Source organism: Nothoprocta perdicaria, unplaced genomic scaffold, assembly GCF_003342845.1.
Source record: "Nothoprocta perdicaria isolate Ctin4 unplaced genomic scaffold, notPer1 scaffold_359, whole genome shotgun sequence".
Taxonomy (NCBI): domain Eukaryota; kingdom Metazoa; phylum Chordata; class Aves; order Tinamiformes; family Tinamidae; genus Nothoprocta; species Nothoprocta perdicaria.
In genome coordinates, this window is record NW_020455598.1 from 335,232 (window position 1) to 353,972 (window position 18,741).

At 54.3% G+C, this 18,741-nt stretch overlaps 1 protein-coding gene across 1 annotated transcript in view; it reads right to left on the minus strand.

The window, feature by feature from the left end:
- Nucleotides 1–217: 217 nt before the first annotated feature.
- NRF1 (nuclear respiratory factor 1) overlaps nt 218–18,741 on the minus strand; it is a 33,916-nt gene continuing 15,392 nt past the window's right edge. The window contains exons 9-10 of the mRNA XM_026044326.1: nt 16,902–17,026; nt 218–432 (exon numbers count right to left, since the gene is read on the minus strand). Of these exons, the coding sequence (XP_025900111.1) occupies nt 269–432; nt 16,902–17,026 (289 nt within the window). The 3' untranslated portion in view covers nt 218–268. The remainder of the gene's footprint in view (nt 433–16,901; nt 17,027–18,741) is intronic.

The window sequence follows — 18,741 nt, forward strand, 5'->3', positions numbered from 1 at the left end:
TTTTTTGTGGGTTTTTTTTTTTAATCCTTTAAAAAAAAAAAAAAAAGAGGCTGGTTAACAAAAACCTCCGCTTCCGAGGCCGGGAGACTCAGGGCCACCTGATTGCGTCTCTGGAGAGGCGTCGTAATAACAATAATAAAAAAAAAAATCATTCGCAGAAGAGACGAGGAAAAATAATATTAAAAAAAAAATGAGGAGAAAAAATTAAAAAAAAAAAAACAAAAACAGAAGAGGAAAAAATTCACCGTGCTGGGGGCCGCGGCCGGCGTCACTGTTCCAAGGTCACCACTTCCACGGCCTGCCCGTCCATGGTGACGGCGCTGTCCGCTATCCGCGTGGTGACGGGCGCCATGGCCACCTGCACGGGGCCGTTGCCCTGCGCCAGGCTGGTCACCACCGTCTGGTACATGCTGACCGGGATCTGCACGAGGCCTGCGGAGACACCGAAGGAGGGCGAGAGGGTTAGCGGAGGGACGGGATGGTCCCGCCGTGGTGTGGTGGCCGCATCGTTGGGGACGGCCACCTCCTTGTGTCTTTGGGGGGACCTGGAGAACCCCAGCAGGGCCCACAAATGCAGAACCTCAACCGTGGTGCCCCATCCGGAGCCCCCTTCCAGGCGGCGGCGGCCCCCGAGGCGCCCGCTGCCGGTCTCCGTGCCACCGAGGGCAGCGCGCGGTGACAGGAGGAGCGGAGCGCGGCTCCGTGCCCTTGGCTCGCAGGATGGGAAGGCTTAGGCCTTAATCGCGTGGAGATCCGGTCTATCCAAACCCCTGCTTGAGGCCGACAAGAAAGGTCCAACCAAGCCCCTGCTTGAGGCCGACAAGAAAGGTCCGACCAAGCCCGTACTCAAGGCCAACAAGTAGGGTCCAACCAAGCCCGTACTCAAGGCCAACAAGTAGGGTCCAACCAAGCCCCTACTTGAGGCCAACAAGAGAAGTCCACCCAAGTCCCTACTCAAGGCCAACAAGAGGGGTCCATCCAAGCCCCTACTCAAGGCCAAAAAGAGGGGTCCACCCAAGACCCTGCTTGAGGCCAACAAGAGAGGTCCACCCAAAGCCCTTACTCAAGGCCAATAAGTGGGGTCCATTCAAGCCCCTACTCAGGGCCAACAAGAAGGGTCCAACCAAGTCCGTACTCAAGGCCAACAAGAGAAGTCCACCGAAGTCCCTGCTCAAGGCCAACAAGAGGGGTCCACCCAAAGCCCTTACTCAAGGCCAATAGGTGGGGTCCACTCAAGTCCCTGCTCAAGCCCAATAAGTGGGGTCCACCCAAAGCCCTTACTCAAGGCCAATAAGTGGGGTCCACTCAAGTCCCTGCTCAAGGCGAACAAGAAGGGTCCACTCAAGGCCAACAAGAAGGGTCCACCCAAGCCCCTAATCAAGGCCAACAAGCCCACGAGCCCTACGAGGCACTTTGGTTGCCCGTCCGGCTCTCCAAGGTGGGTCTTTGCTCCCTGGGCCACCCCAAAGAGCAGCGTCACCCCAGGGGACCATGGAGCACGCAAGGCTAGAAGTCTGATCCCTCCGGGATGGGCCCAAGCAAGGATTAGGTGGGACAGAGGATGGGGCTGCCGGAGGAAGGGTGCTCAGGAGATGGGGAGGCGCTCACAGCACCCAAGGCTTGGCCAACGCAGAGCAGCGCCCGTTCCCCGGGATCCCTTTCGGCGCAGGATTAAGCTAAATCGCCTCAGCGCGTGACGTGGCAGCCTTCCTGGCAGGAGCGGCCCCGGAGCAAAGCAGGAGCCGGGGGAGGCCGGGAAAGGCTGCCAGGCATTAGAGCAGAGATGATCGCCCTTGGGAGAGAGACGATTAAACCTCTGAGAGGCCGTAATCAGGGCCAGGATTGGCCCCGTGCTGCATCTGTTCGGACCTGCGCCCTGATTAGCCCTAATCTAGCTGGCATATGTTAATCTAAAGCGTGGCTTTCAGCCCCTTTCAATTGTATTAAAAGCAGGAAATCCATTAGACAAGAAAACTTTTCAAGTCTCCTGGAAAAAAAAATAACAAAAAAATCCGTATCCGCAAATAAGTCGAGGGCTGTTGGGGAGCCCCGGGGTGCAGCGTGGCCCTGCCCAGACCTGCTCCTACCTGGCGAGCAGTGGTGACAGACACGGTGACCAAGGCTTCCCAACGGGAGCTGGTGACAATGCAGCTGGGACCGGTGGCTGCTTCGCCCTGGTGATGTTTTTCCTAGGATCCATCCTATGGTTTCCTGCTTATGGTGCTCCAAAAACACACCCGAGGTCCCAAAACCCGCTCCGGGGTCACCTCCCTTCCTCGTGGTTGCCACCACCACCTCCCTCCCTGGCAAGGGGTGAGAGGACACCAGAGCGGCCAGGCGAGGAGAAGACCCGTGAGAGATCTTCCATGGTGAAACAGGGACCACGCATCAAAGGCTAGGAAGGATTAGAGCTCTGAGAAGACCAGTGGCACCTGAGAGGACCACCCCAATGTCAGGTCAGATCATCTTAGTGGTGGCATTTCAGCTGGGAGGCTCCGGGGATCGACAGGAGATATCCGGTGATCGACAGGAGATATCACAAGTCCTGATCTTTCAGCAGAGGAAATGTTATTTTATAGGGAAAAAGGGGCGAGGGTTGGGCTAGGTCTACAACTGTGCAGCTTCAGAGAGGCTAAAAACCACGTAGCATCTGACATAGACATCTTGCCCTCAACAGAGAGAGTAGATCAGCATCAGCATCAGAATTTTGGGCGTATATTGAAGGTGACAGCAGAGTTGCACCATTATAAAGGCCTTGGCGGAAGGAGGCCACGAGGTGGGACGTGGAGAAGTTGAGATGCCTCCGAGCTCTGGAAAGTGGTCACCAAGATCCAGCAAGATGCTGGACACCCAGGCCAAGCAGTGCTCGGGGAATTGGGAGCATCAGTGTCTGGTTCTGCTTTGCTTTTATATCTTCCTCTCCTTCGAGATCAAACAAGGGCAGCATCTGGATACTCCCAAATGCCAAAAAGAAGTTGACGCTCTAGGACCAGCTGGTCTATTTAGAAGATATGTCAGTCCAGGGATGAAGCAATGTGATGGATCTGAAAGGAGAGTGGGTTGGAATGGCAGTAGAGACCCTGCCACCACAAAGGTCGCATCATCAAAGCAACTTGGCAGCCCAAGGCAACCTTAGACTCTGTGTGAAGCGGGGCTGTAAAGATCCAAGTTCTGATGCGAGGCGTCTGAAGGGACTTAATGTCACATGTTTTGGTAATGTCAAGCACAGCAGCAGTGAGTTTCTACCTGCAGCCTGCATGGTTGGGTTCTGTAAGCCTTGAAATGTACATTTAAATTCAAAATTTTGAAAGCGTATCCTCAAGTTAAATACCCAAAGACATGCAGAACGGGTGGAAGAAGGACATAACCTCAAGGAACCAGTCACTTGAGCAGAGAGATGCCTTCACCCACTGCAGATGGGTGAAGAGAACGTCTTGCCATGGTCCTCAGTGCCACAGGATCCCATTCTGCAGGGTTTTCTGCCTGGCGCTCAAAGAGCAAGACAAGAGCAAAGTCTTTGAGAGTCCGGGGACAAGAACCGGGCTCATTCCGGACTAGACAAGGTAAGAGTAGTTAATTGCCATGCTGAACTCGACTCACTAAAGGAAACTCTCTCCTGTTCAATCAAAAAGCGCAAAATCATCATCTTTGGTGGCAAGGACTTCAACTGAGAGTTGATCTTGTGCCAAAGCAAACTCTTGTGGGTGCAGTCTCTGGAAAAGGAGGACGGTGGGGAAGAAAATGGCAAACAGAAAAACATAATTTGGTTCCTGCTGTAAGAACCTGAGACCCTGAAGCACCGTTGAGCCACGTGCTGTGGCACTGAGCCCCTCGAACCCTAGCAAGAGGTGGAAAGGAGACTGTGAGAGTTTCCAACACATGCTCGGGGATGCTGGTTAGGAGGGAGCTTAAGAGAGTTGTTGGTCACAGAGGTAAACCTGAGATTTGGAAAGCTGCGAAGCTCTAAGAAACACCACCCCAGGAGCTGAGCATAGAGCGGTGAGGAGCAACATCAATGTGGGATGGAAGAAGCAGAAGACACCTCTTCACAAAGGCACCCAGGAAAACAAGCACCATCCCCTGAACGCACCTCTCCCCTTCTACTAAACATTGCTAGATCATCGATGACTAACTCAAGTTAGACATATTTTAAGGCATGATTATGACTGGAAGGATTTTCGCCCTCTGGAAAGGCTCACTGATGGTCACCAAAACCCCATGTAGTTCAGCTCTTCAGCTCTTCCAGCTTGCTGGGCACACATCAGCCCCAGCCTCCTCTCCTCTGTGCTCCTCAGAGATCATAGTCTGTCTGTCCAAGAGCTATTCTAGTCAAGAATCACAACCAAGAGATATTTAACACAAAGCACCTCAAATTTTGGTAGTTAAGCTGAGCTCACAGATGGAGCACTCAAGTGAGACACAATCTAGGGGGTCCCAACACAGCCTTGACTTGCCCTTGAAACGGAAGGTAAGCACAAGAGATGAACTGAGAAGCAACATCTGCATCAACCACTGCATGGGATGTAGGAAGGACACAGCAGCCCAGAAGCCACCGTCGTCTTTCCTGCACCACCTCCGTCTTCAAGACCACTCCTCAGCCTCCTAGACTGTCCCACTTTGTTCAATATACAATTGAAGAGAATACGCAGACCCAGTTTTCATCCTGGAAAGCTGAAGTCCACCACACTGCTCTGCCAAGTGACTAACAGGATCCCTGGAGAGATCTTTTTCATTTTTATTGTCATTCCTTGGGGATTTTTTTAAGTTTCAGCGTTTTGATATCAAACATTGGTGATGAGAGGCTGCTGATTACAAGAATCTCCATCCCTGGAGGGGACAACCCAACCTACTAAGTGACATACAGAAAGGAACTGAGTGGTGGTCATAGAACTAGCTCCTCTGGAGCCCCAGCACCTTCACGGAAAGAGGCAGAGGCCCCAGAGAGCCACCTCAGTGCTCAAACTCTTCCCTGGCACAGCAGAGACCCATCATCTTCAAGACATGGATGGCAACAACTCCTTCACAAAATGGTCAAGGTTAGAAGGGACCTCTAGAGATCATCTAGTCCAACCTTCCTGCTCAAGCAGGGACACCCTGAGCACAGGGCGGCATCCACGTGGGTTTTGAAGACCTCCAGAGAAGGAGACTCCACAAAGTCCCTGGGCAGCCTGTGCCAGGGCTCTGGCACCCTCACAATAAAGAAGTTCCTCCTCAGTTCTTCCTCTCTGTCCTTCACCGATGACACTTCCCAACTGCCATATCCTGCTTTCCAGCCCCTTCCCAACAGACCAGAAGTCTTCCAGCTGCGATCGTCTGCAATGAGGATAGTATGGTCAGGTGAAACTCCATAATTCTTAACGTTGGAAATGATTCATCTGAAATCCCGGGTCTGCTGTTTTGTTCTTATTTTCACGGGGCTGAGCGCTTGTTTTCTTCTTGGAAGAAAAATAAGGGAAAAGGGTGCTTGGGAAAGCAAGCAAAGGAGCAGTTTGGTATCCTCACGGTGGATTAGCCTCGTGCCTTAAGCCTTACATAATGTTACCTGTCCCTTCCCTGTAGGATGTTGATGGTGAATTTAAAACCCCGTAACAACAGCAAGTAGACATGGGCTCAGGCTGTGTCTAGGTTATGCTTTGTATACGAAGCTTAGCCCTTAGGTAGCCTCGAGTTTTGGGTTTCCAACACAAGCCCCTCTAAAACCAAGCCCGCTTCGGGTGCAGAGGGCGAGCTGAGGACCACGCGAGCAGGAGACTAACCCGGCACGCGTCCACCTGCGCACCGCAAACTTTGCAACCCGGGCTCGGCAGGGGAGAGCTTAGCCAAGAGCCCTTCTAAGCTGCCCTGATCGGCTGCCTCCGCTGCGCCGCCAAGGGCACACCTGATGAGATTAGCAGCCCATCACGGGCAATCACGTCCGGGGGAAAGGCGGGTAAAAATAGGGAAAGCAAAGCACCCAATGCCCCGGGTCTGCTCCACTTGCACTTGGCTTCTTCTACAAGGAAGGAGGGGGAAATTATTGCAGCCCGAGCACAAGGTGCAGGCAGGGCCAAGCTGCTCACAAAGCAGAGCGGGGAAAACACCTCAGGAAATGGTCTGCTCCTGTCTGAAACAGCAGCTATTAAACTGGCGACCGGACAGAAGGTCCATAGAGCACCTTAAAGCTTCTGGAAAGGCACCTCATAAGGATCCCTGATATATTTTGCCATAAGCACTTTGCTAACTTCCCTGCGCTTTTTTGTTTTCTTTTTTTAGGATGCTATAATTTCCTACTGTAAGAATTAAGGCAGTCCCACTTAAAATCAATAGAGTCTTATATTACTTAAGTTTGAAGGACTAAAAACCGTTTTAATTTTTTACATAGTCATTTGCATTTAAAATACTTTTTAAAATATATTTTAATATATATTTTAATGAAGCAGATAATGATTTACGAGGCTGCAGGATACGAGCCATAGATATATCCAGCTTCTGCCACCTTTCCCTTAAATATGGGAAGAAAGGGGGAAAAAAAAAGGAGGATTCTTTCCCTTTTATCCCTAAGAAACACAGGGAGGCAGCAGTGGCAGCAGGATCTGGATCCTAATCCTGGAAAATACCACCCAAAACAGGACTCAGCTGGGTACCCCTCTGCCTGGCTCCACTTGCAAGCCGGGCACTAGGAAGCCTGGCCATAAAATGCAAGGGTAAAAGGCCAAGGAAAAGGCAGATGCTATGGCTGCGGAGGGCAGTAATTGGGGTCAAATATACGTTCAGGGGAACGAGCATCCTTCTGCTCCCTGGGCTTTATATGTGAATTCAGTGGCCCCGAACTCAGCACACGTGAATTCAGTGTGTACATGAACTCCGTGTCCGCAGAGGAAGCACTACTGTGAAATTAGGAACTTGAGTGTTTCTACCTCTATCGCAGCACATCATGCATGGGAGAGTAAGTGATGGGTGAGCAGGGGATGCTGCAAACGAGTGGCTCGACTGGAGCATCGAGGGCAGGAGCAGGAGCAGCAGCCGCTCTCTTGGCGCTCGGGCCGCCTCCGGCATCGCTCCCCGCTATCCCCTGCGTTACCGACGGATGAGAAAGGAAGGAGGGGCAGGAAGACCTGCCAGAGGAGCAGTGCTGCATCCCCACGAGCTCCACGCCGGGAAGATGATGGAATCCGTGCGCTCGGCCTCTGCAAGGAGCCCGGGGTATTTTTAAGGCTACACCAGCCGCGGATCGAAAGGAGCTTCCCAAGTTAGCAGGCTGCACGCTGGATCACATGTGAACACGAACATTAGCATATACTACAGAGCATTTAACACATGCCGGGATAAAGCAGCTATTGTTCCGCCAGCGAGGTAACGCGTAACCAGATAGTCTCTGGCTTCATCTAAAACCCCTTTTCCCAGCGTTTCCCCGACTCGTTCGGCAGGAACTGCCCTGTCCCGCAACAGAGCGCAGCATTCATGGGCAGGTGGCACCTCCGGAACGGTGGCTTCTCTCCCGCGGCGCCCGTGCCGAGCCGGAGAGCCCGGCTTTCCCTTCGGCAGCGCCGCAGCTTGTCCCATCCGTGCCCCTGGGCTGGATGAAAACACAGGATGAGTCGTGGTCTCAACCTGAGAGGGCTGATGTGAAGTGAAACGCGCAGGTTGTGGAGGCCCAGGAGCTCTGGAGAGCTGCTTCTGCACCACGCGAGGCCCTTTGGAGCTCGAGCGCGCAAACCGGAGCGCTGTTGCTCACAGGGATGGGATCGGTCACAAATGCGATCCAAGAGCGAGGCAGAATGAGCGCCCGGAGATCCCTTCCCTGCTTTCGGGCAGCTCAGGCCAGTGTCCGGCTTCTGGACAGCAGGAATGTCTGTCCTGGTCCCAGCCAGGGGGCTGTCCAGAAGCAGGAATGCAGACCTAACCCCCAAATCTGGCAAAACCCCGGTCCTATTAATTCATAGTAGGACTTGAAACCTCTCTAACACTTAACTCCCGCTCGGAAGCGCGGCTCGGATCCAAGAACCAGAGGGTGGGAACGATGGGAAGCCCCCAGCGACCACCACCCCGACGGTAATCGAACACCAGCCCCTCTGCCTGCTGCTGCCGGCGACTTCAAAGGGCTCCACCATCCTAGATTTATGCCGGCACTAAAATCCAGCTCCCATTAGCTGGACGTGCACCTTGGGAATGGGGCGGCCGTGCCGCGTGGCAATTAGAGCCCCCTAATGGGGGCGAGCACAAAGCTCCGGCGAGGGCAGAGCCGGGCGGGCAGAGCCGGGCGCCTCCGGGGACCGGGCGGCAGCGGCTCTGCCCGCGAGGGCTCCTGCCCCGAGCAGGGGCAGTTTAATAGCTGATGTTTCCGAGAGGAACAGATGGCTGTGGCTGCTCCGCGGCTTACGGGAACCAGGGATTGTGTCCGGCCGCGTGCCGGCGGGCCGCGGATGAAACCCGGGAATGCGGCTGCGGAGCAAGTGCTTCCTATGGGAGTGAAGGCGCCCGGGTCCCTGTGCCGTGGGGAACCAGGGCCGCACGGGCTGGGTGTCAGGCTGTGAGCTGCACTCTCGAGTCCCATCCAGGCTGGCAAGACTTCCCTATGGAGACACTTGGGGTTTGAAGTCACGGCAGGGACGAGGGCGTTAGGGACACGAGGGAGGCGCAGGCCCAGCCAGGCACCGCTCACCATCGGCACAAGGTGCCCAAGAAGCACCAGGATTAACCCAATTCCAGGCTGACGAGGGCACCAGCTCCCCCTCCTCAGGACCTGGGACATCTCTAGGTCCCGGGAACCTTTCGCAGCCTCACGGTGGAGCCGGGCTCCGGCTGCAGCGACCGCTCCGAGCGTGGCCAAATCCATGGGAAGCTCCCGGAGTGCCAGGCGAGCGGCGGGCAGCGTCCCGGGGCGCGTGCCGGCCGTCGGTGCAGGAAAATAGGGCGATTCCCCTGCAATCTTCCTGCACAGCTGTTTACTGGCCGCGGATTACTGCTGTCACATGAGCTGCTTTACCGCAAAGCCAAGCTGTCTTCGGGAGCTGAGAAGGTCACTGGGAGACGGGGGCCTGCAGGGACAGGCGCTCTGCTGTGGGGCGGGCTTCTTCCCGAGGGGACACTGGGAGCGGCATTCCCGGCTGCTCAGAGGGCAAGGAAAAGGGGGTTTTACCTTGGAGCCTTCTGCTTGGCTACTGCGAGGGCTCATCCTGCAGCACGGAGAGCAGGGATGTCCCAGTTGGTCTCACGCTGCCCGTTTACCCAGCTGTGACTTGGCACATGGTGACCAACGGCCTCCTGGTGCTCAGGCACCTGTAGATGAGGGTGCCCTATGGATGCCTCCAACACGGCCACCCGAGAACGTCCCTGGCCACGGAGCACCAAACAGCGGCACCCCGGGCTCGTCCACAACCCCTGGGCACCTCGAAGCACAAGCGAGCGGGTCCTTCCCCAAAGGAGGAACGCTGCCCTTCCCAGGGCCCTGTCCCGGGACAGGAGGCTTGGAAACACGGGAGCCTGAAGGTCCCCTGCAGCCACTTGGGAAAGGGAATGAAATCCCGTCATCTTCCTCCTTGTGCCGGAGCAATGTGGGCATGGGAGACGCTTCTGCAACGAGCCGGCTCCGCGGTTGCGGGATGGGGCTCTTTATTATGCCCCAGGGGCACCAGACAGATGGGCTTGTGCTTTTAGCCCTTGAAATCAGCCCCTGCTGCAGGGACCCACTGCGGAGGATAAATCCGGCTGTAGATCGAACCTCTAGGCGCTCCCAGGAAAAAGGAGAGGCAGGAATGAAGAGGTGGAGCCCGTGCTCCGGGAGCGGCCGCGGCGCCCTCGAGGAGCACGGGGGCTTTTAAAGGCAATGGAAGCCAAAAGCCAACGGCACTTTGCACGGATGCATCCCCAGCTAGCAGTGGTCCATGTGCAAGCCCTCGAAGGAGGGATCGGGCAGGGAAGGAGAGCGCTGGGAGCAGCAAGCCCGGGTAGTTCTGCAGAGGAGGAGGAAGCTCCAGTCTGGTACTGGGGACCAGGGGCTTGTCGAACAGCGCTGCAGAGCAGGGCACTGGGCGATGCACCCATGGGAGCCCCGCTCGCCCCTTGCAGCGGGGGTTCCCCCTTCCCGCGGGGGCCGGGCGGGGGGCAGAGTTTGCAGCGACCGTCTCCTTTCCCGAGCTGCCTCCCCCGGCCGCGACAGCTTGCCGGGATTTCAGCCAGCTTCCCATTTGGATCGGATTGCACCCTGCGCCCGCCGGCGGCCATTAAGAGCCTGCAGCTCGTGAGCACCCAGGGGTCACCCCAGCCTCCACCCCCTCAAAGCGCGGGCCCCTTTTCCAAAGGGTCTCCATGTACAAGGAGCCTGGATCTGGACCCGTTGGTGGCCATGGGGGACCCGCTCGGAGGACGAACACCGTGCACGCAGTGGCAGCCCGGGGACGCAGGGATTAGGGAGCCCTTCTCCATCTGCCCTGATCCACAGTAATCGCAGGCTGCTCTTTCAATTCCCCGAGCCCTCGACGCGGCTGGAGGCACAAGTGGGTTAGTGGTTCCTACAAGGGGTAGGGAACGGGCAACGTGGCCACGGACGAGGCGGGGACCCATCGGGGGACACATCGCCCCGTGGCACCTCTCGGGTGGCTCCTGCCTGGTGTTAACACGGAAGCTTTTCCGTGCACGGGCCACGTGGGACAGCACAAAATCCCGAGCTGAGCTTGTGGGGTGAATAGATTGTTGCTTTAGGCAGAGTCCGTCACAAAAATGCTTCGTCCTGGGAGCAGAGAGCAGCTTTTGATAAGGAGCAGCCTGCACAGGCTTTGGTCTCAGCCTAACCTACCGTCCACCCGAATCGATGCTTCGGGGGTTACACACTGCAGACGAGACCCACGCGGGCAAGTTTTGTCCCCATCCGCTGTCCCATAAAGCGCCTTTGTGGGGGACTTTGTCACCAAAGAGTGAAAGGACCACCTGAAAATTAACTGCAATGATGAAGCTGAGGGAAGTCTTGCTAAGAGATGGAGAACAGCAGCGAGTAGCCAACACAAGCACCGCTCGACCTGCCAAAATGCTCAGCCCCTTTGCAATGTGCCAAGATTGCACCTTGCAATAGCTGCAAACGTTGCATCTTTGCAGATATCCTGCACGGTGTAAGTGCTTCTGAAGCCACGTGGATTACTGAAGGGCTCTGAGATGAAGATGCAGGGATCTGGAGGAATATTGCGTGGAGAAACATTCCCAAGAAATGGGCTTCAAATTCAGCCTAGCAGCACAGGGATTTCTGGCAAAACAGATCTCTTCTTCAGCGTGCCCAGCTGGATTCACTCCTTATGGCCTTGGGTGCAAGGTGTGAGGAAAACCAGGGTGACTGGGGAGAACCTGGGCAAGCGAGAGCTGTCTGAAGGGAAGGAACGCAGTCAGGGCTGATGAAGGGCAGCAGAAAAACCACAATGCAAAGGCCCTTAATTCCTTGAAATCCAGCTACCTCTGTGTGAGCCTTGATGAGAAAAAAAACAAGCCACGACAACAAAAAAACAGGTTTTTCCCCCCAATTATTGCTCTCCACCCTGAAATAGGTTGCATTTCGGCATGGGCCCTACAAATGCATGTGTAAAGCACTTGAGATCCTCCAAACACGAGGCCTCCAAAGGCAGCAATTCAGAAGCCACAGCGAGAGCGTCAGAATTTTCCGAGGGAAATTGGAGATGGTCCGAGAAAACCTGAGCTTTCCGACACCCTCCCAAAGAGGGGAGCTGCCTGCAGGACCAGAAGCGCTTTCAGTATCGCAGCTGGCACCAAATTGCTCCTCTTCTCCCATTTATAGCTAAATGCAGGAGGAAAGCCCGGCCAGTCCTGCGCCCTCCTCCAGTCCAGAACAAAAGGGAACATATTGCAACTGCGCCCAACGAGGAGGGCTGCTGCCTATTCCTTTAAATGTAACGTTAATGCCTTGTAATCAGCTTTAATTTTTAAACAGGCCCAGCCCTCCTGTCCATTTCCCCTAATTCAGGACACGTGGAAGGTAAATGGCCTTTGCTTAAACCGGGACACAGCGTCGGCTGTGACAGCTGGAGGGCCTGTAAGTCGGCACTGCCTGATAACAGGGATGGATATCAAGCCTCACCAGGAGAGGGGGGACGGCGAGGGCAAGGGAGGTCCTGGAGATGCTCTGAGGTCGCCCAAAAGCCAGCAGATGAGGTCGGATGGCGGCTCGTTTGCTGACGGCATCTCGCGGAAGCCAGCGGGATTTAGGGAAGTGCCATAAAAATGCTCAAGCAGAAAAGGGCTCCCTACTGCTGGAAGCATTGACTTCCCATCCTGGAGGGTGTAAAAATCAGCGCAAACCTGCCTTTTGGAGCAGAGCTGAGCTCTGCTGAGCTGCTCCCGGTGTCTCCCGGGATGCTGCCATCCATCTCTGCTGGTTCTAAAGCAAGTTTGGGAGCTAAAAGAGGTGCCCGGGGGCTCCAGTTGTCCTTGTGCTCCTTGATATGGTCCAGAGGAGACCTGCATTATATCACTAATCAAAAAAACAAAAAAAACACCTACAACAAGAAAGCCCTTTCCTGCCAAGGAGCTCCTAGTACAGATTTGGAGTGTCTCACCAGCCCCAAAACCAAGCACCGTGCCCAGGAATGATCACATTGTGCCACGTTCAGCATCCTGGGGATATCAGGCTCATGACAATCCTAATTCCATACCCGGAGCGGTCCGGGTGCTCTGCAAAAGCTCGGGATTTGGGCTGGAAACGGCGGCTGCACGTGGCTGTGTTGGGCAGTACCTGCTCGGCGGAGCCCATGGAGAGACCTGCCCCGGGCAGGGCGCGCGGAGGAGACGTCCGAGCCACTATTTATAGCCCCGGTTGGTGGGCAGACAAAGCCTAATCGTCAGCAGCCGCCGCCTCGCCACGGGTCCCGGCGTGTCACCGCAGCGCCGGTGACGGCCCCGTGTCAGCATGGCCTGAGCCGCCGGCGTGGGCTCGGATTAGTGCCCGGAGCGAGGCGGGACAGCGGCCGGGGCGCTAACGGGGTGGCCCTCGGTCCCTTTGGCCTCAGCAGTTCCATGATCCTGTGAAGTCCGGCCAATATTAGTGAGACTGGGGGGATTTTTCCCTAAAAAGATACCCCGCCAACCCAAGCAACTGCGGTGCCCACTGGGAGGGCTTGGTGAGATCGCTGCCCTCTCCCCTTCCTGCCTGCTTTGCTCTTTGCCAAGTTGCTAGGGATCCATTTGGATCCTTCTTCCCCAAAAGAAAGAAAAAAGAAAGAAAAGAGAAAAGAGATAAAAAAAGAAAAAAAAAAGAAAAGAGACAAAAAAAGGAAAAAAGAAAAAACAAAAGAGACAAAAAAGGAAAGCGAGGAAAGTGAGGAAAGAGGAAAAGGGAGGGAGAATTAGCAGATAATAATAATAATAATAAAAAAAAAAGGAATGGAAAGACTCACATTTGTACCATCTTTGCCTTTTTATCATGCAAAAAGGCTCAGAGGGCCTCACCTCCCCATCCTCAGACATGGGAGAGCAGACTGGGCAGTTTGGGGGCAATTTTCACCTTCACCCCACGCTCCCCTCCCTGCTGTCCTTTCGCCGAGGATGGAAACACCTCGAGGAGGTGCAGGAGGCTCCGCAGCCTCACGGAAGCTGAAGCCTTTTTGGCACTTGAGCAGCTCCTGAAGCACAAATCCCAGGGTGGTTGAGGCTGGAAGGGACCCCCAGGGCTCCCCCAGCGCAGCCCCTGCTCCAGCAGGGACACCCAGAGCACGGGGCACCCGGGCGCATCCCGGCGCGCTGGCAGATCTGCAGAGCAGGAGCCTCCGCAGCCTCCCTGGGCAGCCTGGGCCAGGGCTCGGGCACCTTCCCACCAAACAAGCTCTTCCTCACGGCCACGTGGAGCTGCCTGCGCTGCAGCTTGGCCCCAGGGCCCCTTGGCCTGCCACTGGCCACCACGGAGAAGAATTTGGCCCCAAATCTCTCACTGGGACAGCTCTGCCGTGCGCCACGGCCGCTCAGGCACCGGCTCCATCAATATTTAAACACCCAGGCAGAAAAGCTGTAGCCGAAGCTGCTTCCCAGCCCCTGACGGGATCAATGGGGAACAAAAGGCTGCAGTCTGCGGATGCTCGGGCCGCGGGGGCCCAGGCTGCGAGCTGGCACGGGCGCCTCTCCTCCCCGCCGCGGCTCGAGTTTCCCTGGGCACAGCCGGGCGCCTTGAGCGGCCTCCAGCAGCCTGGCACGGAGCTGCCTGCGTGCCAGGGCAGAGCTCCCTGCTTCCCGGAGCGCTCCCAAGCCCCGGCTTCAGCCCGACGCCTTGCTGCAGCTCCGCGCAATTCCTTGGGTGAAAATTCCAGGCAATTAGGAACTTATCTGAGGCTCAGACCGCTGGGTCTTTGGTTCCCACATCCTGACCCTGGCCAGCTGCGCCCGAGGGGCAGGAAAATCATAATGCCCTCGGCTAGTTTGACACTGCGTCGAGGCGGGAGATCTTGTTTCCCTTCGCTATAAATGTAAGCGATCACGAGATTATCCGCAGCCCATCCTCTGGCTCCCTGCTCCTTGCAGCGCTGAGTTCAGTCCCAGCTCCAGAGAGCTCCAGGAATGTGCAGAACTTGCCTTTTTTTAGCTGTCTTTTGTATCACTTTGTTGTTGAGATGCCGGAGAGAGGGCGGGAAAAAACAGCACGTGAAGAACAAAATAAAAAAGAAAATCATTATATCTCTTGGCTAAAGACGGGAGCTGGAACACCGTACCTGCCTGTGAGCAAATTGGTTAAACTACTGTCTCAGTTTTGCCTACCAACAGGTTGGGGATAAATTTATCCCCCCAGGGGAGAGCAGCCCAGAGAAATGATGAAAAACTCCGCCAAAAGCAACTACGGATATGTAAAAGCATTCCTAAAGAAAAGCATTTATTGGAAATATTGGCAAATTAAGACCTCGCGAGCAACGGCGAGCCGGGGGAAATTTGTTGGTTAATTCCATTAGGGCTCTAGAAGCCATTTCCCCACCCACGTCTCCTTCCTGCAACCGCTCGCTCCAAATCACCGGCCGCTTCAGCTCCTGACAGCGGCGCGTTCGGAGCCGTTCGGAGCGGAGCATCAAATAACGGAGCGTCGGTGCCCGGGCTGGTGCCCGCGCCCGGAGCCCGGCCCCGCCCGGAGCCCGGCCTCCGCCAAAGGGCGGACAAATCCTGAGCACCAGTGCCAGAGCTGGAAATCCATCTGCCCTCCATCCCCGGAGAGAGAGGCAGCGGGAATGGATACCCGCATCTCCTCCAGCCCTAGGGGAGATATATTAGCTGGTTACGTAATAAACCCGGCGCTTCCAAGGACTAGCGCGCAGACAAAGCCCTTCCCTTTAATACCACCGGAGATTAGAGCGAGTCGAAGAGGAGTGGAAGCAAGGAGAGGGGCTGCGGGCGAGGTTTTGCGTCGAGGAAAAGGCTGCCCCCGCTCTCCCCTTAATGCACTCTAAATCCCATCTGATTTCCAACTCTAAAAGAGAACGAAAAACCCAGCGCGCATTAAAAGGATATTAACGCTGGATGAATGAGGTGGAGTGACTCAGGTCCAGGAAAGGGGTGGAGGAGGAAAGCGGTGATAGGGAAGCATCCAGAGGAATCCAGACCTTGAAAGCACTTTGGAAAGGGACCGAAGGGGGCAGAGGTGCAGATCCGCTAACCCACTTTTTCTTCTCAAAAAGATGCTAACGTGCCGGCGCAAATCTGCTTAGTTGCTGCTTTGGAGTATCCAGGGCCAGATCCTTCCTTCAGTAAATGCCATTTCCCATCTCCCTTGTGACCTGCTGCCAGCAGAGCACTAATACAGCCCGACTCCCCTCCATCCTCCCCAACCAGTTGCATTCCTGGCTCTGCACGTAGGGCTCTCACTTTATTTCTGCTCCCTCTTCAGGCTGGCTGACTCCACAGCAAAAACCTGGAAGGTGCTGGGGAGGAATTATCCCTCCCTCCAGCTGCCCCTTTTCACTGCCAGCCAAGGGAGTGCATTCCATACAAGAGGAGGATTTCCTTGGAAGTCAAAGTCCAGGACTGATCTGGAAAGACTTGTGCTTCACGAGCAGGGTGAGGAGGCAGCAGGTCCTGCTCTGCCACACGCTTTCCCCCTTGGGCAATGAGAGCTCAAATATCCCCATCCTCAGGGCAATGTTGCCTTTCAGCTGCACAGCTGGCACCCTTTCAGAATGGATTTTGACCTTTCTGCTTCCCTTTCACCCAAATAAGCAGCGAGTTTCCTCCCTAAACCTGGAAGCCTTGGTAAAGGTGTCAGAGACGTGGTAGCCAGATCTGCTACAGCCTCTGAGGCAGCTTTCACGAATGTACCAATTTATTCATTACCAGCTTAGTTTGAACGACCACAAGTCACCAGACTTGGCAAAAGAGACATTCAGAAGTAGCTGAGAAACGCCAGAGAAAATCCCTAAAATGTCATTATCTCTAGATAGTGGCACGATGAAAAGTCATAAGGAAAGTGCAACCTGCCCAAGGTTGCACTGCTGATGGGTGCCCGAGTAGTGTTATCCAGACAGAAAAGCAACAGTTCTTTCAAGAGCAGCCAACAAAAATACCAAAAAAAACTAGAGAAGGGAAGGAAGCGGGTAATAATACTTGGGCTAGACTCTCTGCCACTCCACAGGGAACTGTTTTGGACCCAAGTTTATTATAGCAACTATGTTAGCCAACAAATTTGTGGCTGTCTGGTGCTAGGCACTGAGATACATTGACCTTTCCCTCAAAACTATGGTTTTGAGTCCAGTCACCAGCCCCATGGAAGCAAATAGGCTGGTGCTACCATTTAGTCCTGGGCTTTTAAATCACACTCAAGTTAATGACAACCTGCAGCGAGGCAGAACGACATTACGGGCAGTATTGTGACATCTCAAGTGAGAAAAAGCAAAAAAACCCACGTGAGAGCAACGGAAAAACCAGAGCCTTGAGACAAAGCTTTGCCTCAGTCTTACCGTTGGCGTCTTGGACTCCGGTGAGCGCTCCCACTGCTGCCGCGGTTTCTCCGGACAGGACGATCTGCCCTCCGCCTTGCAGGGTGGCTTCAGCGAGCGTGGCTACGGCGTGGGCGGCTGCTTCGCTGTGGACACGGGGAGCAGGAGGGGCAGAATTAGGATGAAGAACAAATAAGGCAACAGCTTGGCTTCGGTAGGACCTGTTCTAACTAAGCATCGCAGGTCAAGAGAGTATAAACACCTCAAGAGTGGGATTCACTGTGTTGTTGAGTTTCTTCATGGGAATGAGGTCAGATCTTAAGAACATCTTTGGTGTGAGGGTGCCCAGGCTGCCCAGGGAGGCTGCGGAGGCTCCTGCTCTGCAGATCTGCCAGCGCGCCGGGATGCGCCCGGGTGCCCCGTGCTCTGGGTGTCCCTGCCGGAGCAGGGGCTGCGCTGGGGGAGCCCTGGGGGTCCCTTCCAGCCTCAGCCACCCTGGGATTCTGTGTGACTGTGGGAGATCAAAGGCCCACTCACGCAGCAATACCAGGTATTTAGGAAGCAGCGTGTGATCCTTCCCCTCCTGCATCCCCTCAGCTTCCAGCAGGCCACAACATATTGATTTCCTGCAGCAGGTTTGATTCATCTCATCCCCTTTGAAATCCATTTCTACTCTTTGCTTCCACAACATCCTGTGGCAGCGAGTTGCACATCTAACTAGGTGCTGTGTGAATAAAAACGCTGGATTCTGGTAGCCTGAAAACCATCTCCTCAGTTTTGTTAGGCAGTCTTGAGCTCTTTTATTACATTTTCATTTTCCTCATGATTTTATGGACTTCCCAGTAATTTCTTTCCCCAAACTGAACTGCCACAATGAAAGTCTCCTGCAGGACAGTTTCCTGAGCACTTTGCTGAATATATGAGATATTTCTTTGTGTGTGTATTACTTGGCACTTATTGACAGCAGATTTTATTTGCCGTTTTGCTGCACAGGAAGAGAGCTGCAAGGATCTTTCAGCAGGTACTCGGGTTTCTCCAGCCTTCCTGGATGACTATTAGCTACTTCTGGTGACCTACAACTATTCACCGATCTACTCCCAAACCACCTTCGTTGTACAGCTGAATCTCTTATCATTCCTCACCTTTATGGACTGAGAAGTTGATATTTCTTCAGCCTTTCCTATGGAAGAGAGACCAAAGAACTCATGTGGCTTCCTCTAGAATACTTCTCTCTAACTTGTTCTCTGTAGATTGATCGATTCAAGTATTTTATAAGGATTTCCTACTTGTTGCTTCTCTTTCCTGCTTAAACCTCATGTATTATCCAGCTGAATCCAACGGTGTATTTTTGTTTTCACATAGCAGCTCTTAAACACTGCTATGGAACCACACTATTTTGTCATCCTGTCTTCCTTTTTCCCTGAGTTAATCTCTGGTGAATCTGCAGCTCTACGGCAGCAGTTACAGTGCAGGAAAATCAGTTGCTCACAGCAAATTTGGGAGAAAACAAGGATTTACTGGTGCAACCCTATTTCTCAGGCCTCACACAACATTTATTTGAATCCATTTCCAAGGGCAGTTTAGTATTCTAATAATCTGTGACATCAGCATCCCTGAAAATAATAATGATGTGCTGCATAAAAGCTTCCTCCAGTTACAGTGTGCTCCAGAAACATTAATTAGGTCAAATCAATGAATCAATTACCCTCCCCTACCTTGTCTTTTCTTAGTAGGCCTGCTATTTCCCAACCTCAAAGCTGAGAGCAGTTGTTTCCTCTGGCACCACATGCTCTTTGCAGGGATATTGCTCTACACGGCACTGCAAGAGACTTGGGTTCTCCATCAGAAGCCATCAAAGCAG